Below are 25,767 nucleotides of genomic sequence, written 5' to 3'. Positions count from 1 at the left end.
CAGATACAGGCAGAAATGGAAGAGATGGGGATGGAGGTGGATTTTGAGTGCAGCACAATTACGCAGCTGATAAGGAGTAAAGAAATGCAACTTAAATAGGATGCAGTCTAGTGTGTTGTATGACTACTGGTTAACGTTGATTAGCTGCACCTGATGTGATCAGCTGATGCAAGCTATACTCACGTGACCTGCCAGAACTAACGCTAGGCTTGATGTTAACCAATATACAATTCTGGCTGGACCCACAGATATGAAAGGTGAGAGAGACTCAAAGTTCTTAACTAAAGCCCTGTGTAGTAATAAATTGAACCACCTGGACCAAAAAAAAGTTTGTTTATTGTAGGGGCGTAATTCACGACAAAGCCTCTGTAAACCCAGTGTTCTGGGACTAAGAACAAAGCTTTGTGTCTTAAAAATATATGTGCTTTTGGGCAAGATGGAAACAAACATGCTTCTGGGGATTTTGTTACTTAACTTTGCTATTTAGCAGATGCTTTTAATCCCAAACTACTTCCAGTTCACTAATTGCAGGAGTGATTCCCTCTTGGAATGACATGGAGCAAAGTGCTTGGCTCAGGGGCATAGAGAACAAGATCTCCTGGCATCAAAACAGCTTCCTTGTTAGAGGTTTTGATCTTTTCCCTTCTGCTGGCAGCATCATCTTAAGTGGAATAGATTTTTACCCATGCATGTGCCCAGTAGCCATATTGTTACTGGATTACTGTTATATTGCCATTAGAGCAAAAATAAAATAGTCCTAAGCAATTTAGCACTTATGTGTTTTTTAAAAAGTTACTATGTAACTACATAGCTACCAGGGACATAAAAAAGGCAACTGAGACCAAATTAAAATCTCTAGAAATGTTGTAATTTTGAAAGCTGTATCATTAGTGCCATTCACCAAGACAGAAACTCTTTTTGATATTTGTTATGAATGTATAAGTGTGTTATATGAATACATCTGCCATGTTTGCTTAAACACTACAACAAACCCTAATTTACTCATTAATATCTATACAGATATTTAATTAAACACAGGTAGCTTTCTTACATTTCTCACATACTCTTGATAGCTTCTCTGGTATTTACTGGTCATTGCATCCCAAAAGGCAATGTTACAATATTCAATAAACGCTTAGTATAAGAGACCCACTGCGCATTTGAGAAAACCTGGCCCAGAGCTGCGGGTGTGGAAAGGTGTTCTGCGTGAAGAAGGCATATGGGCTCTAACAGTTTTCACACTGTGTCTCACCTTGCTATGATACCTGGCTGACCTTTCAGAGCACACAGGCGATATGTGTGGGTGGAAGAAAAGAGAGCTTTGTTATTTTGCTTGTTTGTGATTTAAAGCAGCAAATTTTGACTAATTATATCCGTGCATATAATGACTGTTGAGCAGACATTCTTACAATAACATACAGATTTTTTCTTATGATAACATAAAACTGTTGTATAGAATTTCTGTATGTTTCAAATAAATTGTATCGGGACCTCATAAATTATACAATATAAAAAAAACATTTATTAAATCTAAGTTCATGGTATTTTTAGCTTTTTTACTAATTCATTTTTAAAATCAGAAGTTATTAAAACCACATTTGTTACTTTTCAGCCGAAATACAATCATCAGAAGTAAAAAGCTAACACGATGCTATTAACAGACTACACTTCGATCGATATCAACGTCACACAAAGCCTCTGACAATTCTTTCAAACTTCATTATAAATGTATTCCCTGGAAAGTCATTTACGTTTATGTATTTGACAGATACTTTTATTCAAAGCGACGTACACTGCATTATACTATACAATTGTTTCTGAGTATGTGGTACACGTAATTACTCTGTGAATCAATCCGCTACTACGTTTTAAGAAATTTGTGCCCATGTTGCATTATTTCTGAGCTTTATATGCACAGTGACGTCTAATGTCCCCGCCAAAGGAAGTAGTCACTTTTAGCAAGACACAATAGCTTTAAAAAAAATCACAAACGTTTATAATTTGTGTGTTTTGTGTCAGAATAAAACGTGAAAATAGGTGTTGTTTACCACAGACCTCATTCTGGCGATTTACCAATAACCCATTAAAAAAAACATAGGCTGTGTCCAAAATCGCATACTGTGACACTACGTCCTGAATTTCAATAAGTCCCTACCTATCGGCCATTAAAACAGTACATTCTATATAGTATGAGTGGAAGTAGTATGAATATATTTGGGACATAATGCGTCCAGCCATGTTTTATGGTCATGTGACCCATATGCTCTTTGACCTATGACGTACTAACAACATCATACACGTGAGAGTTGAAAAAAAACATAATGAAGTCACAAGAAATAAATTTATTTGCACTTATATCAGAAACGGAAGTCCACCTTGAAGTTTTTCAGGAAGTTGTGAGTTCAACAAAATTCAGTTAAAACACGGTTAAAAGAACTGTGGCTACATCTGGAGGGGCATCTATCAAGCCATTCATAACCAACCATGTGGAAATCACCACACATAATTATGACAGCAGTTGGATAAATGCGTTTAAGATTTACAATGACACTGGAAACATCTGAGATCAACTATCTGTTTTGATTTGTACTGTTAAAGCCATACACATTAACCAGAATTAAGTGATGGTCATCCATATTCAAGACTTGCCCCAAAATTGTTTCTTGTAATAAAATAAAGTGTGCTTTTTCGCCCTTGCAAATCAAAAATAATGATTTTCTCTTAGTGATCTCTATTAAGCCCCTAACATTAAGTGAAATACAAGAAAATATAATATTCATAACAATCCAGTTGGCAACCGCCAGAAAATATGAATAAGTGAAAAACTGCTCTTGGAACAGAATTAAGAGTAACCAGAAGAAAACAATTACAACAGGCAATGTCCCTTAATTCTGTTTAAATTTTATTAAACCATCCAAACAGAACTTATACTCTACATCTCTTAAAGTCAAACAGCCTTTCAAACATTAGAGTTTGAGGCCCCTTAGTTAATAATATTACCTTCTGTGCTTCTAGATCATTTTCTGTCCATTAATACAGTGTTTCCCAAACTTACAATGGTGATGGATTTAATATCATTCTGCCTTGCCCCTTTCCTACAGTCACAATTGTTTTTTATGTGCATTTTAAATAAATGTACCAACTTCAAATCATTTTCTTTTATCAAACACAGCATGAGAATATAACTATATGACCATATATATTTAAAATAGATTACTCACTGCTTATTATTTGCATGTGATATTTGGTTGTAACGGGAAAGTATGAGTTTCAAATCATTCTCTATGCAGAGTCTGATATTTGTTCTTTATGTGGGCAAGTGCTGAAAACCCATTCTCACAAAGGTGGAAGGGCAGTAATGTTTTCAAAGCACGATTGCCTAGGGCAGGAAACTCTGCACGCAAAGCTATCCAGAAGTCTGTCAGTTCTTTTTTGCGAAGGCAATTCTCAAAACGCCGCTTGTAGAGATTTTAATGAGACTCTCTCATTCAGAAACATGCAGGTGCGCTGTGCTGGTGGCAGAGAATGAATGGCGAATCCAGGCCCATTTTTGGATTGGATATCATAAATTTGACCTTTTATGGCAATACCTGACTACTATTTTGCTGTGTGTAAACTAGAGGGAACACATCTTTATATTTAGCTTGTGATAAAACATGCCCTGGTTGAATGTCGGGTTACTTAATAATCATGTAAAATAATCATTTTGATCACGTACCCCCCCAGTTTGGGAAACACTACATTAATGTAACCAGCACCTCAACTGTAGTACGCACGCTTTCCTGCTACTCTTGCTTGTTTTATCTTTGGGCACAGTGAAGCTTGGGTATCCCTGTCAGCTTTGCAAAGGTCCTCGATGAAGCTGATGTGAAGCTCTTTGCAGATCTCATTACGCTTGGTCATTCTCCACAGCGCATACTGATGTATTCGCTGAGTGAACTGAACGATGACATGCCTTGTTCGATTTTCCTCTCATCTACCTATTCGGTGAACAGAGTCTATAATGTAGTTGATGTTCGAGGACCACGATAGGGAGATTTTCACCAGCAGATAAGCAACTGCCTCTCGCACATCTTCACCTTCTTTTCCCTTCATTCCACGAATCTTAAGATTACACCGCCGTTTGTATCGTTCATGTTCCAGGACACGTTCCATTAACTCTGCGTTGTCCTTATTTAGAGCTGTTACATTGTGAACAGAAGACTGCAACTGAGTTTCGCAGTCTTTGAATTCTGCTGAGTTGAACTTATGTTAGTTAACATGATGGAATTCTGCTGAAGCTGAGTGCCCAGTGTGTCCATCTTGTCAGTTAGCTGCTTTATAGCTTCCAAAACTGCAATCATACCTTCTCACCCTAAATGGGTGTAGTATCTCCATTTCTTTCTGCTTTAAGTCTCAACCACCGGAAACTGCCTAGGGTTCTGATTGTGAAACCTGTGACTCACGCATGCATAGAGACCATTCATTTAATAAATTTGGACACAAATATTTGTATAACAAATTTTGTAGGCCTAATTAAGTATGTTCTTGGTTTTAATAAATTTAAGAAGCGGTGTCAAAAACCGCTGGTATATTTGGACCTAATTTAGCTATTTATCTAATTTTTACCTTGCGTTGGATGGGGGTTGCCTTGATTCATAAAATGTACATTTAGTCAAAATACATTTTATATGCATAATGGATTTGTACTGTATGTCTGCGTGCATCAGATTCTCGCTACCCAGCACTTGATGGCATGTAGGATTAATCAGGAGCATATATTGCCCTCTATTGCTTGAAAATGTCACTGCAGTAGGCCTGAGGAAGTATTAGTCAAGCTCCACTGTAAATTCCCAAGTAGGAAGTATAATGTTTAATTCTGCATTAAAATGAACGCATCAGCAATATTACCATCTGCATGAATTACCATTCAATCTGAGTCGGTGTACACGAGGCATCCCATTAGGGAATTTCATATGGTCTGTAATTAATTTTACAATTAAAAGACAATTCACACAAAAAAGTGACTACAGACTGGTTTACCAACTGTAGTCACGTCAGTATTATGGACACCTCAACATAATACTATGTTCATCTATCATGTTTGGGTGTGACTGTGTAATCTGAAGTAGGTTTGGCAATATAAGCATTGTTTTAATAAGGCTGTGAAATGGGAATACATTGCAAATGTATCAAAAAGTACATTTTAATAAATAAATTTTAACAAATAAATGTTCTATTACTAACATTTTATAGTCTATTGAGCTCTGTTGAGATCTTAAAACAATGTACAACAAAATATGCACATTAAAAATTAAAATGAATATATTTTTTTCTGTTTTGCTATTTTTAATTCCTTTTTGGTTTCTAGTATCTTTCAGGAAAGAGAAAAACATTAATTCAGAATTGAATACAGAGCCCTGTTCCACATATGTAACTATTAGAAGACGCATCTAAAAATACTGCATGTGTTTTGGTGACTAGAAAATGGCACATCCTTCCTAAAATGTCAGTGAAGCCTTAAAGATAACAACATAGTGACATAAAGAAATGTCGATGTTGGTTAAAATTAGTTCCTCGAAGCCAGAGCATTGAATATAAATGTCACCCTGAAAAAGTAGGCTACAACATTGAATAAACATGGTGTTATTCTGCACTTAATACATTTGCCCTACATGCCAAATTACAAAATCTGAATGCATACAAGAATAAACAGGCTCTAAAACCCAAGAACCGACACGTCCTTTAAATTTAAAGACCATAAAAATGAATTCTACTTTTCCATTACTCAAAGCGAACAACATGAAATAAATGTATACAGCTAGATTTAAGAGAGCTGTGTTAACCAGTGGTCTCAATTAAGAATTATATAAATAAATAATTTTGTAAGAAACAAAAGTAAAAAACTGACCACTATATGTAAACCAAATTATTATATATATAACTAACTTAGTATTGGTTGAACCCGTCATCCTGTCTCTTCTAAACACGATAACCTCTTTATCCATGAAACAGTACGTAAATTAAACTTAATCTAAGAATATATATATATATATATATATATATAAGTTTAGATTTATCTAAAATAAAACGTTCCACACCAATACCTTTATCGAACAATGAACTGCAAAACTGGGCAATTTTGTGTTTACTGTTTTATTGAGATGCATTCTGGGAGAAAATGATTGACATCGCGGCCATTTTGGCTCTGGCCGCCCCGCTCCCATTGTGTGAGAGATAGTAAATACTGACACTGCCAGACAAGCCGAGCACATATTTCTCTGCGCGAATTAAAACACGTTCACCTGAGGTAAGCGGCCCGGTGCATCACCGTCCTATCGCTAATGTACTTTTCCACAGCTTTGTTAAACTTTCTCGCAAATTAAGGCTTATTTTAAGCGTTAAAATGTTAAATTATCATCGTCTGAAAATGAGAAAGCCGTTGGCGAGAGAAAATAGCTTCTCCTCTGCCTGTCGGAGGACACAGTGAAATCCGTCCCACTTTCCTGTCTATACTTCGGTTAAATGGCGTAAATTCGCGGTAGTTATTCATTCTAAGCGACTATTTGGTTACCCAAGGATGCCTGCTATAGTATTTTGGTATGTTTGTTGCGGTGCAAGCGTTGGATTTTGAATATTATTTCAAAGTTTACGTCCTCCCCTGTGCTTCAATGCGCGGACACTCTCCAGTTGTCGTTCAAATCGCAGCCATAATCTTGCGGTTTAGGGCGGGACCTAAACACTCTGTTCTGCCCCCACAACTGGCAGAAGAGTCTATGATTTGTTCGTTTGTTGCGCTCGTGAAATGCTACTGGTTGTCGGTTTATTGTTGTTTTGCAGTCGTGTGTGATTGGTTTAAACGTTGTTTCAGTCTATGCTGATTGGTTACATTTATTAGCTGGATGTAATCTGACACGCCAGAGGAAGTGACCTGAAATAACAAATAGGGAGGGAAGTCAAATAGCACAACAAGTTTAAAAACAATGACATTATTTTTAGTACAGATTTAGTCGAATTATAAGCCTTTGTAGGAGACTTGGTTCCTAAACAGGTAACACAAAGCACAATGGAGGATTGTATTGGCTTGTATGTCATAACTTTACCCAGGATTTCCCAAACAGCAACTGTTCAAAAAAAATGTAATGTACTTTTTCAGGTGATATTGACTAACAATGGCCCGTACTAAGCAGACTGCGCGTAAGTCCACTGGAGGTAAAGCTCCCCGTAAGCAGCTGGCTACCAAAGCTGCCCGCAAGAGTGCGCCCTCAACTGGAGGAGTCAAGAAACCTCATCGCTACAGGTGACTTTCCAACATAGACACTCGGAAGCTTAACCTTGTTATTTTTATAGATGCATCTGTACAATATTATTGAAATGCCAACTTTATTATGCATATGTTTGTGTGGTCCCCTAGGCCCGGTACCGTGGCCTTGCGTGAGATTCGTCGGTATCAGAAGTCTACTGAGCTGCTGATCCGTAAGTTGCCCTTCCAGCGTCTAGTTCGTGAGATCGCCCAGGACTTCAAAACTGACCTGCGTTTCCAGAGCGCTGCCATCGGTGCACTGCAGGTACATACACATTTCATTTATATGTTGAATCTTCCTCTTTCCAAAATGTTAGTAATGCACCGGCTGATGGTGCGCATTTGTGTCTACCTTTGCAGGAGGCCAGTGAGGCATACCTGGTCGGTCTGTTTGAAGACACTAACCTGTGTGCCATCCACGCCAAGCGTGTCACCATTATGCCCAAAGACATTCAGCTGGCACGCCGCATCCGTGGAGAACGCGCTTAAACTCTCCTTTTCTATTGCCCTCTTAATTTCTTTCCGTCTCTCCACTTGTTCTCCTCCTGCTTTCTTGGTAGAGTTTAGAGTATCAGTGATGGGGAGTAACTGTGTCTCAGTCTGCTAGTGCTGTCTAAATGACGCGTAGGGTACCTATATGTGCATGTAATAGGTGCTGCTGATCACACACACACAAGCACGTGCACACACGCATATATACACCTACAAACACACACATAATCTTACACATTTACATCGGGAGTGTAAACGAGGTCCACCCATGCTTGGCTTGGCGCCACACATTCAGAGTAAGGAGAAGGCGTTTTGCCCTTCACACTCACACATACTCCATTGTCGAGATGGAAGAACAGGGTGGTATCTGGGGTCAGTCTGCTTAAGGGGAGCGGAAACTTCCACAGCAGGGTGCTACTAAAACTGTCTCAGTCCACCTTTGCAGAAATCTGTCCTTACGTTTTTTTTACATACCACCTTGCATACCATGACCTGCCCCTTAACTCTCTGTTCGATCCATCCAGAACTAACATGTAGTTCTGTTTTAACACCCATCTTTCCCTTCATACTGGAGGTGGGTGTGGGGTTGGGCTTGTTCTCTGTGTGAGTGTCTGTTAGTGATGTGATCAGCAAAGCAGAATTGTATTCAACTGCAAACCAGCATCTATTGGTTAAAAGTTGTTACTTGTAATATTGATGATTACTATTATTGTTGATATGGTGTCTTTTATTTTTACTATGCATTCATAAATTGTTCTGACCACTGTTAGGGAAAAGATGTATCTGCTTTAAATCAGATTGAATAAGTTTTTGTTATCATATTATATTGGAAGCCGATCCTGCTCCTCCTGTTATAACTTCAGGCAGCCACAGGGGGGCGCTCTAAACCAGCCTCTCATTCAACCTCACTGTTCCACTAACATAATGCTCTCCTTTCTTTCTTTGTCTTTCTTTCTCGTTTTCTGTCTTTCATATTTGCTCTTCCGATTCTTATTTTGTCCATTTAAAGATCGTCATTAGAGTCACAAAGTGTAGCAAAATTATTTTATGTTAAGTAATTTAGGAGTCTTTCACTTTCTTTGGGTAGAACTTTGCTCCTCCCCTCTATTCGTGAGACGCAATGTTATGTTTCTTATTCAGAAATTTAAATAAGCTGATCTTTGTATTTTTCAAATTACTCATATTCTGGTGGTAATAAATAGATGTTACACAAATTGGTTGCTCGTTGTCATGAATCAACCCACATCTGAACACATGGCGTTGTCCTTTGGACCGGATCCAGACAGAACATGTGGATATTAATGTTAAGAATATTTTAATTATGTATTTATATAGCGCTTTGTAAACATGCAGTGAAATGTTCATCTTGTACACTCATAAAACTGTGCTACATAGAGGAGAATATAGAACATATATACAAAGGAAAATAACAATGTATTTACATACTAAGAAGTTTAAAGATTGTTCTCTTGTGATAAATGGGGGTTTACATAAGAGATCCGTTTTGAGGTAGACAGTAAATGGCAATGGAATCAGAAATGTGCAAATATATGTTACTCTGTTATAAGTACAAAGGTAAAGTGCAGTGAGTTTATGAATGAAATTACACTGTCAGAGTCCTTAAAGTGCGGGATGTGTCTAATGGCCTGGAGGGAAAGCTCTTCTTGAGCCTCTCTGTTTCGGCCAAGAGACTGACGAAACGTGCAGTCTGGTAAACCGACACGACAATCCAGTGGGGACGGATAAACAGTTAATAAAAATACTCTCTCTAAAAAAAACCTTGTAAAGGAAACATACATACATGCGTCACTAGGGGGCATTATTGGGCTTTCGCACAAATGTGTTTACAGCACTGGATGTGGTTATGTTTCATTTGTGTCATAAAACATGTTGTTATGTTGGCTGTATATTTGTGTTTAGAGCTGTGTGTGTTCTCAGGGTCTCATAGGACTTGTTACATTTGAGAGCTCAAGCAGCTTTTCCTTTTGTCTTCTTGCATAAACTACAGACAATCTGTCACAGAGATTAATATCTGGAGATACTGGTGGTGTGGGCGAGAGAAAAAAAAAGAAGATGGAGAAAAAATAGACAGACAGTAGATATGGTAGTGCAATTCACAGCTCTGCTAACACAGAAAATAACTGATTTTGAAGTGTAAATATATGAACATTTATAATATACACAGTAATCTGATGCCACGATATGCAGTTCTGCCTATATGCAGAATATATGCACTGCAATTTATACATAAATATTTGGATACACACACACACATACTCCTAGTCCTGGTAACATTGCATGTGGTTGTATTCAGGTCAGAGTGGGATTAAGAAGCATTCGGGTGGTGGTGAGGGGATGGGAGGTGGTGACGAAGAGGGAACAAGTGAGAGAGTGCATGCCCCTGAGGAGAGATGGAGGCCTGTGAGTGTGTTTAGAATGACAAAACAATTATCTTCATGTAGGGAGATTTCTGAGATATGCATATAGCCTGTGAAAGGGAGACATTGGATTGGATAGACAACATGTTAAAGGTAGCCTGTTAACTGTCACCCGTTCCGTATACGGGACACCTAAGTTTGCGTCAATATTGTGCATGTAATTTCTAATCGAATCATGACAAACTATATATCATTGGAAAGGTCTAAGACTCTAGAATACAGTTTACTTTGGTGTTTTTAAAAATAATTTATGTAGGGAGAGTAATTGATGCTTTTTTATTAAGAGTGTGCTTAGATTTTTTGTTCTCCTTTTGCGACCGGTATTTTTTTAATTTATTTTTTAATCAAAGAAAAACATAAACTTGTTTACAATAAACCTAATAACGCAAAAAAAAAAAAAATAGTCAGCTTCTTTTCTTTTTCAAACGAGACCAACCGTAAATCTGTATTCCAAAGAATTCATGAGTTACCGACATTTTAGTTCCAACATGCGTCGTGTGGCTCAAAAAGGGCTCCGACAGTTAACATGTGATCAGTTTGTGTGTTCTGAATCAAACACATGATTCTGTCATTGCTAGCATTATTTTCTACCAATTGAGAGACAGGACAAGAACATAAATAAGAACAAAAGAGACACTGAGGGAAGATCATGCTCACTGATAATGTATTGTCATTTTTCAATTATGTTGTATTTGTTATCATTAATTAACGCATAAGCTAGCAAAACACTACACAACACTACAGCATTTATTAATATTAGTTCATGTCAGTCATTTCAGCATTTACTAATACATTTTAAAATCAAATGATGTACGGTGAAGGAAATTATTATTTGATTCCCTGCTGATTTTGTATGTTTGCCTGCTTACAAAGAAATGAAGGATCTATAATTTTTATGGTACGTTTATTTTAACCGATAGAGACAGAATATTAAAAAAACATACAAACAGGCAAACGTACAAAATCAGCAGAGGATCAAATAATGATTTCCTTCACTGAAACTGTTTAGTCAAGGTGGTTGTAGTGGCAAATGTTTTGACCTATTATCTTTGTTGAATTGTAGTTGGAAGATTTTAAATTATGCTTATTCTGTAAACTTGTAAAACTTGCAAAGCAATTTCAATTAGCTTCAACAACTCATATTTAGCAGAAGAATGAAATCAATTCACCTTAAGTTAGTTTTCACAGAGGCTCCAGAAGAGTAGTTTGTTATATACACTACCCATAGGAATTTTAGAAAACCTGAGTGAAATGTTTCTTATTGGTTCAAAAGCTTTTTATCAAAAGGTGTATGACTGAAATTAGCTTGGAAAAAAAACTTAATTGTGTAAACATAAACATTTTGTTAATGAAACAACAATTTACTTCATACATTTTTATGACATTAATGACTTATCCTGCACTTGCTAATTGCACTTCTGGTTAGACCTAAACTACATTTCGTTACACTGTACTTGTATATGTGTAATGACAATAGAGTTGAATCTAATCTAATCTTGAATCTAATCTAATCTAATGTAAACTATTATCATAAAAATATTATAAAGAGAAGCAAAATATAAAAACAGAGAAAAGATTGGATTCCTTCAATTCTCTTTAAAAAGCATCTCAGTGTGAAACCTCAAGAAGCAGCTTGATAAAGGGTGACCTATTTGTCAGTTATGGTGACCTATAACCGAAATGTGACCTCTGCATTTAAACCATCCAGTATAGAGAACACATGCACTGCAAATCGTGTTCACGCGCACTGCAAGTCGTGAACGCACACGCCCGGAGCTATGGGCAGCTATCACTGAAGCGCCCGGGGGCAAACGGGGTTAGGTGCATCGCTCAAGGGCACGTCAGTCACTACCTTCTGGCCCGGAGAATCGAACCCTTGACCTTCTGACTCTCTAACCACTAGAAACATTAAATCCTTTGACCAGCTAGTGTATTTTACAAAATTGTATTGTAAAACATTAAATTATAATTTTTCTTCATTTAAAACCTAATAAACTGTGTTCTTATGAGATTCATTCTAATAAGTGCCACAAAGTTTTAAATTGTCAAAGTGCAAAGATATTCACACTGTTTTAAGTGTATTTAAGTGTATGTCAGTAGATTTCGAATTAAAGAACGTTGAAAAAGTAATAGACTAATGACAGAGTTACTATGTCATATAGAAAGAGAGAGAAAAGGAATCAACAGGAGGAGATACAGAATGAGGTGTGGAGGAGGGAGAGAGGTTCAGTAATCCTGTTTAATTGCTTTAGGGTAGTGTTCTGGCGACAGTAAGGAGATTGAGGTGCTCTCTGGGTCATTGGCTAAAATAACCCCACACACCCGTCTGCATGGGTGGAGCCACTCACACCACACCATCACAACAATAGATACTACACAACATCATGGCAACCTTCTGGCCACCCAGATGCATTCTCTGCTTGGACCACCTGTGTATCCAACCCGAGTTTAAAGTACAAATTAATTTGTACTACTTGTAATAAAGACCCCAAAAGCTTTTAAATGCTTTAAAATGGTAATCTGGTTTAATCAACTTAAATGTTACTATAAAATATTGCCAAATAAAATTAAAAACACTAACATTTATTTCATATTTGTATTGGCATTTTAATGCTTCATTCTATTTAAAATATTTTCAACACTTTAAAGCCCTGCATGTTTCACAGATATGGCTCAGTTTAACCTTAGTTAAATTTGTTTATTAAGGTGCGTTTTTATAATGTTATAAGTAAAACATTACTGGTGTGAATCTTGAGACAAATCAATGGCATGGGCATATTTTAAGATCTCTGCTAATTATTTTCTACTAAGAATTTGCATTTAAGCCTTGTCTGTGAAACCGAGCATAAGTGTTTAAATCACATTAATCCTATGAAACTGTAAATATCCTACTTTATACCATGCTTGCTCTTGTGAGGTGTAGACACAGCTTTATTTCAAATGAATCAAAACTACTATTTCCCTTATTCTGAGATGTGGAACAGTCTTGCTGTACACTAGCTTCTCTGCCATGTATTTCAATTTTTTATTGATGACATGTTCAATCATCTTTCATCATAAATGAGAAAACAGAGTTACACAATCCTTGCAGATGTATTCAATCAAAGTGTTAAAATAATTGCTTCAAACACTGCTTTTAACACAAGGTACCCAAATTAAATAATAAATATCAACAGCAAATAAAGTCAGTAAGTTTCATTAATAACAAATAACTCGAACTAACAGAAAACAATATTATTTGTAATTAGTTAACATAATAAAAATACATAAATAACAAACAGCAATCTAAAAGCACAACACAAGTACTCCTATTGCCTCTCAGTACAGACAAACCAAATTTACGAACTTATGAAAAACGTAGAAAGAACTCTGTCCCAGAAAAAGCTATTTGTATCTGCAGAGAAACTAAGGTGTTCCCCTCCAATTGTTTGCATGTCTGTTTCTTTGTGTGATAACTATATGTGAGTGTTATAGTTAAAATTTGTGTATGTGTGCGTGTGTGAGGTAAATAGTTAATAATGATGACTGACCCTTCACTCTAAACCAATCAGAGACCAGATCAGGATTTAATCGGTTCTGAAATGGGCACCCTCTGAGTTCATATGAATCCTGCTGATTCAGTCCTTTTCATCATCACAATGTCTCCGGCATTTAAAGCAACAGTTCTGTTTCCCTTAATCTCCTTCCTTTTGCACTCTTCACACTCTTCTTCAATTTCTCTCTCCCTCGCTTCTTTCTCTTCAGCTCTACAGCACTTGGAATTTATGGTCGAGGCAGTCCACAGTGCTGAAATTGAGCTTCCAGGCCTGCTGGTCCTTGTAGTCCAGGCAGTCTATGGAACTGAAACCCAGCGAAGTGGTGCTGTATCCTTGGGAGGAGAGAGAGGGTGAGTGGCTGAGTGAACCACCCATGGAGGGCACAGTGAGGGGTGACAGGGTGCCCCCACTTGCTGACAGCTGAGTGGTCATGGGAGAGAGGTATGGACTACAATCCAGGCCACTGAAGTAGGGAGAAGAGCCGTAGCCTTGACTATAAGTGGAATGCTGACCGTAGCTCATGGGATACGGAGCCGGACGCTGCACACAGGATGTGCCGGAGCCACATAATGGATCAGGAAGGGGGGATAGAGAGGTGGGACTCCACACAGACACTGGTGCGGTGCCAGCGCTAATACTTGGGGGCATGGCTGGCGCAGGGACAGCTGCCACAGAATTGCTCGTGCCAGCGTCAGAGGTCAGCTCAGTGGGTGGGGATGACTTCTTTTTGGGGGGGCGAGGCTTGGGCTGACCACTGGATTGCTGTTGCTGTTGCCGGCATTTAGCACGACGGTTCTTAAACCACACCTAAGGGAAAGACATTCAAATAAATGTTTCAGCTAATGATGAAAGGAGACACGTGTCATAGAAATGATGGTACTATTATTCAACAAATTGGCCTCACACACACAGAATGTTTAACCGAAAGTTTTGGTCAACCACCCCAAACTTTAGTTTTTGTTGTTGTTTTTTACTTCAGGTTTATGATTAAGGCCTACCTTACAATGATTAGTTATGATAACTGCCGGCACCTCTCATGTTATGGCTGTATTCTATATTTCACCTTGTGTTCTTAGATGTTGGCCATGATTTTATGGCCATGATTTTAAGAGACGTCGTTCATAGACTGATCTTGTCTTTTTCACATCGACTCACCTGAACTCTGGACTCAGGAAGGTTGATTTTCAGGGCTACCTCTTCTCTCATAAATATGTCTGGGTACCGTGTTTTGGTAAACAGGGATTCGAGGATGTCCAGCTGCGTGCGCGTGAAGGTAGTGCGTTCCCTACGCTGCTTCCTTGGAGTGGCTGGACATCAAAACATACACTGTCAGAAACCATTTCAATTTGTCCGATAAAACTTTTATAATATTTATAATATTTAGAGAGTGTTTTGTTATTTTATAAAGGGTCAATTTTCAGGAATGTGCATGAAAAAGAAGAGAACGATTTGGAATGCAAAAGTTGCAGATGGATCGATAACGGGTAGGCTAACTAGATAGCAGTAGATAAAAGATCAAAATGGTTTCATAAACCATTATTTTTTAATGTATGCACTAGTCTATTTCCACTTTTATAATAGCCTATCAGTCATTTTTTATAACTAATTTATGCAAAACAATTTCTGTAATTATAAATACTAGCCTAAGCGGGCGATCGCATATACATTTTATATTTTCTTCGTCAAATAAAACCATTCATCACCGACTCATGACATAAACATAAACTCTGATCCCACATGCTTGCAAAGTAGGCTAGCAGAACAGAGTTAAAGTAACGGAACAGAAAAAGTCAAGATATAGCCTACATTTAATAACTCTTAAAAAAGTTTAAAAACATTTTATTAAATGTGAAAAAATTAAACAATGTTTATCCTTTAAATAAAATATAACTTTGTAGTTTAAATTTCCCATTTTGACAAAAAAAGAAGAAATAAATTTGGGTAATATTAACTGACCTGGGTAGCCGACTGCAGTGTGGAGCAGGTCCATTCCTGAGGCGGATAGTGTTAACCCGTTCACAGCATAATGTGGCTGTTTTATGTAGGACATCATTCTTGGGATGGTCGCGTCTCTTACACACTCTCTCTATTGCTCTACCTTCCTCTCTCTCCTCCCTCGCTCTCTCACTCTCTTTGTTATCTGTGACGCTCGGGCCGGGAGTCTGCTCTGTTCCTGACTGCCCCTTCTCTTTGCTCGCGCCTGGCGCGTGCGGCACCCCAATTCAGTCTCGCGGCTGCTCAGACACCTGTAGATGCTTTAACGCTCCTCGATGCCTGGGACAAGCTTACGATCTTTGTCAAGTTTAGCGTGTTGTTAAAGTCGCACCAAATATAATTATATATCTATTAATAATATAATATAAATATTATTTTAAATACTAAGAAGTAATAAACGTTAATATTAAAAACATTAGACCCGAGGTCTGACACCTTGCGTTGGTTAAGGAGCTGGTCCCGTGGATAGGACCGGACTGGAGCTGGACCCTATGAGCAATAAGAGAACTTGCAGCTAATCAAGGGGCACATCTCTCTCTCTCTCTCTCTCTCTCTCTCTCTCTCCCTCTCTATCTCTCCACACCTTGGCGTTTATCCTAACACATGGTGTGTCAGTAAAGAAAAAGACCGCTGCTAAAGTAGCAATATATATTTATACCTTCCCAACAAATATGTTCAGATATATGGTAGCTTTGTTATAACAAATAATGTATTGAGCTTTCGATCAAAACTACGCAGACACTTAGCTCTTTAAAAAGAATGTATAATTTTATTAACGATTGTCTGTACGTTTAAAGAAACATTAATTGGCTTTTGTTCGGGGCATGAATTAGATTATACAGCCTATGTCTACATTCAATTCAATACAAAGCTTCACAGTTGTTTATCATGAAATTCATAAAAGCAGGAAAGGGATAAGAAAACCCGTACAGAAATAAGTAAAAACGGGTTCATTAGGAGTTATTCCAAATTTTCCTGTATGTTCCCAAATGTTTGAAACAGATCGCTTTTTGTTTCGTTAAATGGCTTTTTTTCTTTACTCAAATATGCGCTGAAACTGTTTTAAAAAAGGCTTCAAATTATTTAAGACACTCTATTGTAAAATAAATAAAGGTGATTCTCAGAAATAAGACGAAACAAAATCTGATATTTTGATTTAGTTATTCATTTCGATGGGTAAAGTGATTAGAGATTTCTCATCAGACCACAAGAGGAGAGAGTATGACTACGAGAATGTGTAAATGTCTTATGGGGAAAAAAACATCAGGACCAGAAAAGTAATTGAAATTATAACCAGACAGAAGAATAAATGAAATGTTGCATGGAAAGAGGACAAATTAAACAATATATAAAGACACGAGGAGGAATTTATCTTTACTAATGAAAGACAGAGGAAGACAGAAGAATGACCATATGGAAGGGTGGTTAATCTATTCTGATGATAATAGTAGCTGTTAATTGAAGAAGCTGTTTTGTAATAGAATATATTCTATAGAAAGAGACTAATGTCTTGAATCGAAAAGAAAGTTATATTGCATTTTGTGTGTATGTGAGAGAAAGTGTGTGTGAGAGAAAAAAGACAAAGGCGTTAAATGGCACTCAAAAAGAACTGAATGTGACAGGATGGCTTAAAACAGGGACAGTGAGTTGTTTGGCTGTGATTGAGATACATGTCTAAGTACAGCACACTCCACAGCGTACTCCAAGGGACAAAGGGCAACAAACTGCCTTCAGATTTCCCAAATTATAATGTCATACGTTTTTATTTGATAGCATACTAATGGCAAATGGGTCGGTAATTTAAATCAGAAGTTGAAGAAGTGATACAGAAAAATATGTCAGTGGTTAAATGCTATTTTATTTTGTTATGTGTGACCCAGTCTTTTTTGCAATTTATGTTTTCTTACATAATGTAAAGAAAATTCGGTGAAAATATAACCTTGATAACCTTTGATATTGACCAAGTAATGCCAAAGAGTGAAATTAATGGTTGAAATCAAACTTTGATGCTCACTATCTCATAAGATTCAAGTTGTTTACTATATAGCTTACTAATATTTCTGCATAAAATTAATTATTATTGGAACTCTAAATAGTTTTTAGAATTTTTTAATTAGGAACTTAACTATAAATAATAATTAAATAATTACTATTAACATGAAAATGGACAACGTGAAACATATCAGTAAAGAATTTGTATTGTCTAAAAATAAATCAACTGAGCAAAGATAACTTCATCGGACAATTATGAGGACATATACTAGAAAAGTATTTTTATATTTGAGCTACAACAGAGTATGATAAGGAAATATTTAAGGTAAACATTTTATAAACATTATATTTGAGTAATTTTCAGAACATAAAAACATCGTTATAAAATAAATTCAAATGTTTACTTGAAAATGCATGTTTCTGCACCCACATTTAGTGCCTGGAAGTCACTATCATTCCCATTTACAAAGTGACAAACCAACTAAACAAAAGACTACTGAGACTTTTTTCCTTGTAATTTGTTTAGATTTCACAGATTATCAAACCAGTTTTAGTGGATGCCACGGTTTGTATTCTATTGTATATTTTCTTCATCACAATGAAAAATATATTTTTTTCATTTATTTTTGTTATTGTTATTTTGTAGAGTAGGTTGTGTTTGTTTGTTTGTGTGTTTATGTGTTGGGATCTGAGCTGGTGTGTTTGTAGAAGGGGAAGTTTGTGTAGAGGGTGGTGCAGTGGGGGGTGGGGGGACCAGTCCTTCCATCTGGCAACAACCAGCTACGCAGGCACAAGAGCAATTATGGAAGTGGACTAAACTCTAATCCGCAGGCATGCACACACACAGACACACACAAGCACACACACACACTCCAGAACACATTTGTGAAGAAGTACACAACACTGAAACAAACATTCAATCTGAGTGGAGTTTAATAAAATACATAAAAGGGTTGTCATGCATCCAAATAAAGAAACGCATATAGAGGAAGGCATGTGAAGATAGATTGGGGTAAAGGAGGGTGAGTGAGGTAAAAGATAGAGAAAGAAGAGGAGAGAACAAGAAAAAAAGGGAGAGATGGAGGGAGGGAGAGAGATAGAGGGAGGGAGAGGAGTAGTGGGCCGCATCATTGCAGGCACACTCCATCATTTAATCCAGATTAGGCAGTCTAAAAAGGAGCGGCTTAATCTGCAGTCCAGCCAGTAATACACAGACCGCTGTCAGCACCAATCACTCACACAATTCTAATCCCCAAAGAAACACACGCTGGATACACACACACACTATAAAATGTTAGGTGAACATATATTAGTTCTGTCTGTCAATCAGAAAACAAATTACTTCTTAAATATGTTGGTAAATATGTTATAAATAGAGGCTTTTTCACTTACAACCAAAAAACTTCTATTTAAACTGTGTTTCTATGCATTATCATCCCGTAATTTAAAACAACTATGGAAAATTACAATTGGGTTGTAAAATGTTGTGAAGAGATGTATTTGTGTTATGATTTTAAAGACAACCAGTGGGGCAAACCTTGGTCACAGATTAAAAAAGGTCATGCATTCTGACTTCTTTACAATGTTAAACGTGCTGCCTTCTCATGATTAACACGGTCAACGTGTCAAAAAACATGGTAGGCGTATTACCTTGTATTTCTGTGCTCAACACGTACAGGTTTCGGATTTTTTTCCCGAAAATATAAAACTCACTTCTCACGGTAAAGCACACTGCATGGCCACATGAGAGCAGGAGAAGGAGCATGCGCAGACATCACTTTCACTTGAAAGAAGGAGAGAGAGAGAGCATACGTTCGCGAAGTTCAGCTGTTTGTTTGTTCACTGCATTTGGGTGATAAATGTTATATAAACTGTATATATAACGCTGCATTTGGAGATCGTTTGAAACTGATATATGGAGTCGTCCCAGCGCTAAAAGATGCCGGACATGAACCGAATGCGGTGAGTGAAACTGATGTCTGTGTTTTGTTGACAAGGGTGCACACGTGCTTTGGTTCAGCTTACCCCTCCCCCCGCACGCGCCATATGTTTTCGGAAGCTGCATCTATCTTTTATAAATGTGATCAAACTAAATACACATCGAAGATACGAAGTATGCAATGCTCTATAGGTACTCAAGATTAATATGAGATTGGCAGAAACCACGTGTGTTACGCCCGCTGTAACTTAGAGACAGACATTTCTTTTCATTTTTGTGAATTTGTGATATAGCTCACGTGTTTTGTTTGTGAATCTTAGTGATACATTTTTTCGATTATTGCTTACTTAAAGGGATAGTTCACCCAAATATAAAACTTGTTTCTTCGTTTACTCACCCTGATGTTATTCTAAAACTGTATGACTTTCTTTCTTCTGCAGAACACAAAAGGAGAAACTTTGAAGAACGGTGGTAGGCCTATGCAAAAAACATAATTAAATGGACACAAAACCAGGACATTATTCAAAATATCTAAAGGCCTGTTTGTATTACACAGAAGTCATAGCTTTAGAACAATGTGAGGATGAATAAATTATGACACCTAGGTTAACCTAGGGCTGTCCAATGTTGGTCCTGGAGGGCCACAGATCTGCAGAGTTTAGCTCCAACTTGGTTTAACACACCTGTTTTGAAGTTTCTTGTCTGCTTTGTGAGACCGATTAGCTGTTCAGGTGTGTTTGATTAGGGTTGAAGCTAAATGTTTGCAGGACACAGGCCCTCCAGGACTAGCTTTGGACACCCCTTGCGTAGCCCATGTCAATCTGAATACAGGATAGCCTTCGTGTAGGACAGTAATTGTATGATTCCACATTTCAGTGATTCTATTTATAAAAATAACTCAAACTTTTAATGCCGTAACAACATTTCCTGTAAGAGTGAAATCATTCTCATTGAGACCTCACTGAGGATCAGCTGTAAAGCGTTTTCGAAGCCGCCGAGCGCCCCCTGTAGGAAGCTACGTTACCCCATTGGAGTCGAAATATAACTAGCTTTTGCTGGTTTGCGAGTTTAATAAAACAAGAAAAATAAGGAATACAATCAAAACAAATCCCCCAAACAAAAAAAAATAAGGAAGTTAATCAAAGTCTGCTTTCCCAACTTCGCATTAAGCAATTCGAAAAAGTTGCTCTCCGGCGACATATGATGACGACATTCTCGTCACCGCTCTACATTTTCAAGAGATTCGAGAGAAAAAGAGGATTGGTCCATTTCCCAACAACCCTCCCATAACCGGATGTTTTGTTTTGCAAGTCTAGAGAATATAGATACATTTATCCTTTGTTGTTTCTTGTCTGTAATATGTCACTGGTTAAAAAAGACTTGTGTCCATTTGTTGAAGACAGTTTTAGTCGTTTTCCCTCGCAGAGTAACATATATGGACTGTGCCAAGCAGGCGAGCAGGAGTTGCTGGCAGCGACTCTGAAGGGTAAAGTAGTGTGCTTTAGATATCAAGATGTGCAGAAGAAGATCAGACCGGTGGCCAAAGAAATTCAGTTCACATACATACCAGGTTTAAACGCTTTAAATTGAAACCTGTTTGTGCATCTGCGGGCTTTATTTAAGACACATGTGGTGAAACTAAAAATGTTTTCTGTTAATGCAGTTGATGCCGAAATTGTTTCCATTGACGCTTTTAACAAATCTACCCCTAAAAGAGGACTGGTGGTAGGAGTAACGTTTATTAAGGTGTGCATAACTGTAACAACCACTATTTTCTGTGACAGCTGCCCATTAGTAATCTAACTTGTTATTTGTTTCCTTTTCTCTCTGCTCAGGACTCGGGAGATAAAGCAACACCTTTTCTTAACATTTACTGTGATTATGAACCTGGTTCAGAGTTTAATCTGGAGTCTATAGCACGTGAGTTTGTCTCTTGAAAATCTCTACATTTAGAATGAACATGATTTATATGGCTTATGACTACATGCTATAGAATTACATGTTTAAGATTTGTTAAAAGCTGAACTACATGTGGTATAAACTGTAGCCAACAGGGGTTCAATTATTTTGTTTACAGAAAGCTGTCTGAACTTGGAACTCCAGTTCACACCTTACCAGCTTTATCACACAGAGTGAGTGTATTCTTCTGCTCTATATTTTGTGTTTACATTAAGTATATTGAATATTTAAAGCTGGCATAATTGAAAACAGCATACTTTTGAAATATGTTGTCTTTTTATGTGTTGTGGTATTTGTCATTGATGTTGACATTTGATTTGCAGAGTTCATTGCGGTGATGGACCCAAAGAGACGGTATTTCTTCTCAGTGGTCATGATCAATGTATACATCTTTACAAAGAGGTCAGGCCATCATATTATCTGTGACATAATCCAAATAATTTTATTCTCATACGTTTCTTAACATTACTTTTTCTTTTTAATTGCTTTATGTCTCTTTCATTTTGTATCTCTGTAGAATGTCTCTTTGCACCAGTTTGAGGAACAACCAGTAGAAAAACTCTTTCCTGAACTGCAAGAGCTACCAAGCAAGTGAGTGTTCATTTTCATGCATTACTTTGAATGAGATTTTTGATGATTATTTATTATTGCCCTTTATGTTCATTGCAGTGTGTTATGGTTAGATGTCTTGAGTATCGATGAAAATCATCGCCTCACTGCGTTTGGATGTCAAAATGGGTCTGTGGGACTTTCCATTGTCAACCAAAACGGACCTGGTAAGAGCTAAATTTACACTATTTGGCTGTTCTTGTGTAGTTTTATTTTTATTCTCACATAATCCGTTTTCTATAGCATTTTTCCACAAACCTGATATTTCCTATTGATCAGAGATTCTTCAGAACTGGCGTGTTCAGCATGACAGTCCCATCTCGACGGTGTTACTTTTCCCTTTGCCACAGCAGCACCAGAGCATTGACACAAATAGTGAGTTTTAAAAATCAAATTATCGGTCATCATTAAAGGCCGGATTAACATGCTATGTTGTGCATTCTTACTTCTTTAGACTGTTTAACGTGCTGGCTTCTCATGCTTAACATGGTCAACTTGTTAAAAAACGAGTTGGACGTATGCACAGTATTTTTGTGCTTGATACACTCCCCCAGCACTCCAACTTGATCAGAGGTCGCGTTAACCACAACTTCTCCATCATTGACGGATTTTTTAAACCAGTGACTGAAAAATCTGAAGGCCGTCCGTCATTTTGACAATGAGGGTATTTTGTAATTCCCCTTTTTGTCGAGTTGGTAGCATCCAATCACTTCCTTTCATCAGAACGTGATCGTAGGGATGCGTACGTTTCCTATTCATAACTCACAAACGCCTTGCCATTCGGGAAAACCCATGCGGGATGAGCGGAGACTTGCAGTTCTGAGCCAGGGGCGTGTATAATCAAGACCAGCGATTCCTAAACTTTTTCATTCCAGGACCCAGCTAGACGGGTAAAATCTATCTTGAGACCCACCAAAATATGTTTAATGTAAGTATGGGGAGAAAATACACAGTCATCCTCTTAAATTAAAGTAGTTTTTATTTCTCTAAATAGAATAATTTAAATTTAAGCTGAAATACCAAATTATCTTATGGTAAAATATAAAAAAAATTGTCAAGTGACTTTCCACCCATGTAAAGGATCCACCTCATGCCACTGTGCGACCGACAAAACCCCTGATAAAGAAAAGTATGAAGACCCAACACCGGCTTATTTGTTGCGCCATAGTTTCAAAACGAACTGAAAAACTTTTTGTACTCTTCATAACAACACAGCGATCTCTAACGTTGTTTGTGGTTTCTGGATGTGGGCAATTCCAGCGTTATGGACGTGACATTTTGCGTTGAGATAAAAATTCTCAGAGAATTAATTTGGAACGATTATATTGAACCATCTGTTTATATTTTACATAAAAAAATGTCATATATATATATATATATATTTAAAAGAAGGGAAATAAACATGCGATTTTGATCTACCTCTCGCTGGTTGACGCGTGGGCGTGCTTTTTCTGGGTGAATTGTCCAATAAGGGACTAAGAAAAGTTGTCATGAAATGGAATTTCATGTTTGAAATTTTTTGCAAAACTGCTGTGGGGAGTGTATCGAACACAGAAATACTACGTCAGATTTAGGGTTAGGAATCGGATCCATAAGAAAGGAATCGGATCCTTAAAAAAAATAGATTCCACTTAACGATTCACATAATTTTCACGTCATCTGTCAAGATCATCGTTTTTTGACAAGTTGACCCTGTCAAGCATGAGAAGCCAGCACGTTTAACAATGTAAAGAAGTCAGAATGTATGAAACACTGTGTCACCGCCCATTTAACCCTTTTTCTACAACATTAGTATTTATCTACAGCCTAAAATTATGAAGCTCATAAATGTGTGAGGGCTAACAGAAATAAATTACACATTTGTCAGCCTTAAGATTTAACATCTGCTTTTTTACAGGTAGCCAAAAGGAAACTTTTAATCTTCTAGTCACCAGTGCAATAGAGATGGCTGTGGTTTACAGGTTAATATCAGTATTTTGCTTTTTCTGCTCCATGTGAAAAGGTACGTCTTCGATTTTTGTTTTGATCTTTGTAAATTGTGTATGTATGTGTGTTATCAGGGATGTAAAGAAGTATGGACTGAGCAGACAATTGTGTTTGGCTGAAAGTGACCAGTGTGATGCAGTTCTCTGTGCTCTTGTTGTTGATCTAGACTTTGATGGGCAACATGAATTGTTGCTGGGAACATACGGACAGGTACCGTGCTGTAGGAAAAATACCAAAACATTTTTGTTTACCACTATGCACAAATGTGTTTGATTTGTGACCTGTAGGACCTGCTCTGTTACAAATTTCCCCCATCAATGGGAGTCTCTGAAGATAAGTTACAGCTGCTTTGGAGACGGAGTTTTAAAAGTCCCCTCCTATCGCTCATTTATCTTGACCTGACAGGTGATGGACTAAGGGAACTTGCTGTTCTTACCTTAAAAGGACTGCATATATTACAGGTGAAGTATTGATTTAGCTGAAGTGTTAAGATGAAGTATAATTAATAATATTTCTAGTTAATTGAACTGTCTGTTTTTAATTTTGTCCTCTTTTGTTTACCTACAGCACAGTCTGAGCTCAACAGCTGATCTTGTTCTTCAACGATTGGCCAGTTTAGTATCAAGATTGCCTTTTACGGACCAGCCAATCAAAAATGAAGAAACTGAACAAGAACTTATTTCAATCAGTAATGAATCTTAAGAGCACCTAACAGACTATCAAATAATAGATGTTTGTTTATTTATCTAGAAAATGATGTGATCATGTAAACAAATAATAAGATATGGGTTAAGTAGTCCAGCCTGTGCCACGTTTTGGTTATAACGGAAGACCTTCTCTTGAAGTCAAAGGACATTATTGAATGCCAAACCCATTAACCAGACTTTTAATTGATGTTGTGTGATGTAGAAAAAGGTCTCACACTAAAATGGAAATACTTTTTTGCTGCTGAAAGATTTAAGTCAGACTTATTCAATCTTATACAGTGTCTTAATGAAGTTATTTAGCAATGTGCCTCTTTCATTGCATCTACACACATCCATTCTTAACATCATAACATATCAGCATTTCTTCTAGAGCCCATAGAAAGGGAACAGATTTGTTTAAATAGACAAAGCAGGTGATACCTGCAAATTTGAAAAATATAGTAAAGCATAACCTATACAATATATTTTCAAGCTCCAGTTTTGATTTCTTGAGGAATTAATTAATTGAAGTTGTGTGTTTATTGCCAACATCCAGCAGAGGGTGCCCTATGTCAATTAACTACCATTTTTTTACCTTGCATTATGGGAAGACGGCCAGTCTGGCAGAGATAGTGTTATTTTCTGGGCAATGTTTTACTGCCAAAACATAGGTCCTGCCATTCATGTGCATGTTAATTAGAAACACACCTCCTACCTATAGGTTGCAAACTATGTACATGTGAAGTGATATTCTCTGTTGTCAATGGCTACTGTTACCAGGATTATACACAATGTATATTTGGAATATTTCACAAATGACATTATGTTCTTGAAGTAAAAGTCATTAAATATA

At 37.2% G+C, this 25,767-nt stretch overlaps 3 protein-coding genes across 4 annotated transcripts; 2 read left to right on the top strand and 1 right to left on the bottom strand.

Moving 5' to 3' along the window:
* Positions 1 to 6,164: 6,164 nt before the first annotated feature.
* Positions 6,165 to 8,988, top strand: h3f3c (H3 histone, family 3C). The gene is made up of 4 exons (XM_056746159.1): positions 6,165 to 6,289; positions 7,136 to 7,279; positions 7,394 to 7,547; positions 7,643 to 8,988. Exons 2-4 carry the CDS (start codon positions 7,152 to 7,154, stop codon positions 7,769 to 7,771), a joined length of 411 nt encoding a protein of 136 aa, XP_056602137.1. The 5' UTR covers positions 6,165 to 6,289; positions 7,136 to 7,151; the 3' UTR covers positions 7,772 to 8,988.
* Positions 8,989 to 13,958: 4,970 nt separating this feature from the next.
* On the bottom strand, positions 13,959 to 15,801 carry crx (cone-rod homeobox). The gene is made up of 3 exons (XM_056746700.1): positions 15,705 to 15,801; positions 14,904 to 15,055; positions 13,959 to 14,555 (listed from the first exon to the last, which is right to left on the bottom strand). The coding sequence occupies exons 1-3, from the start codon at positions 15,799 to 15,801 to the stop codon at positions 13,959 to 13,961; spliced, it is 846 nt and encodes a 281-aa protein (XP_056602678.1).
* A 3,790-nt stretch (positions 15,802 to 19,591) lies between these two features.
* kptn (kaptin (actin binding protein)) lies at positions 19,592 to 25,767 on the top strand. Of its 2 annotated transcripts, none has more exons than XM_056746248.1 (13): positions 19,592 to 19,697; positions 20,115 to 21,160; positions 21,338 to 21,420; positions 21,510 to 21,594; positions 21,752 to 21,806; positions 21,957 to 22,035; positions 22,151 to 22,224; positions 22,303 to 22,409; positions 22,522 to 22,617; positions 24,140 to 24,203; positions 24,303 to 24,438; positions 24,516 to 24,689; positions 24,796 to 25,767. In XM_056746248.1, exons 2-13 carry the CDS (start codon positions 21,034 to 21,036, stop codon positions 24,928 to 24,930), a joined length of 1,215 nt encoding a protein of 404 aa, XP_056602226.1. In that variant the 5' UTR covers positions 19,592 to 19,697; positions 20,115 to 21,033; the 3' UTR covers positions 24,931 to 25,767. The 2 variants fall into 2 exon arrangements, with proteins under 2 accessions (XP_056602226.1, XP_056602225.1); XM_056746247.1 differs by having other exon boundaries at positions 19,597 to 19,697; positions 20,115 to 21,244.

This window comes from Triplophysa dalaica, chromosome 4, assembly GCF_015846415.1.
Source record: "Triplophysa dalaica isolate WHDGS20190420 chromosome 4, ASM1584641v1, whole genome shotgun sequence".
In the NCBI taxonomy this organism is placed as follows: Eukaryota; Metazoa; Chordata; class Actinopteri; order Cypriniformes; family Nemacheilidae; genus Triplophysa; species Triplophysa dalaica.
This window is presented reverse-complemented; position numbering and strand designations above follow the sequence as displayed.

Excerpts from the sequence above, each read along its gene's own strand:
- h3f3c (XM_056746159.1), top strand. The coding sequence starts at position 7,152 with ATGGCCCGTACTAAGCAGACTGCGCGTAAGTCCACTGGAGGTAAAGCT. Across the intron at positions 7,280-7,393 it reads AAGAAACCTCATCGCTACAG|GCCCGGTACCGTGGCCTTGC; the intron begins GTGACTTTCCAA and ends GTGGTCCCCTAG. Across the intron at positions 7,548-7,642 it reads CTGCCATCGGTGCACTGCAG|GAGGCCAGTGAGGCATACCT; the intron begins GTACATACACAT and ends CTACCTTTGCAG.
- crx (XM_056746700.1), bottom strand. The coding sequence starts at position 15,801 with ATGATGTCCTACATAAAACAGCCACATTATGCTGTGAACGGGTTAACA. Across the intron at positions 15,056-15,704 it reads CACTGCAGTCGGCTACCCAG|CCACTCCAAGGAAGCAGCGT; the intron begins GTCAGTTAATAT and ends TTTGATGTCCAG. Across the intron at positions 14,556-14,903 it reads TTCCTGAGTCCAGAGTTCAG|GTGTGGTTTAAGAACCGTCG; the intron begins GTGAGTCGATGT and ends TCTTTCCCTTAG.
- kptn (XM_056746247.1), top strand. The coding sequence starts at position 21,034 with ATGTCACTGGTTAAAAAAGACTTGTGTCCATTTGTTGAAGACAGTTTT. Across the intron at positions 21,245-21,337 it reads TCAGTTCACATACATACCAG|TTGATGCCGAAATTGTTTCC; the intron begins GTTTAAACGCTT and ends CTGTTAATGCAG. Across the intron at positions 24,690-24,795 it reads AAGGACTGCATATATTACAG|CACAGTCTGAGCTCAACAGC; the intron begins GTGAAGTATTGA and ends GTTTACCTACAG.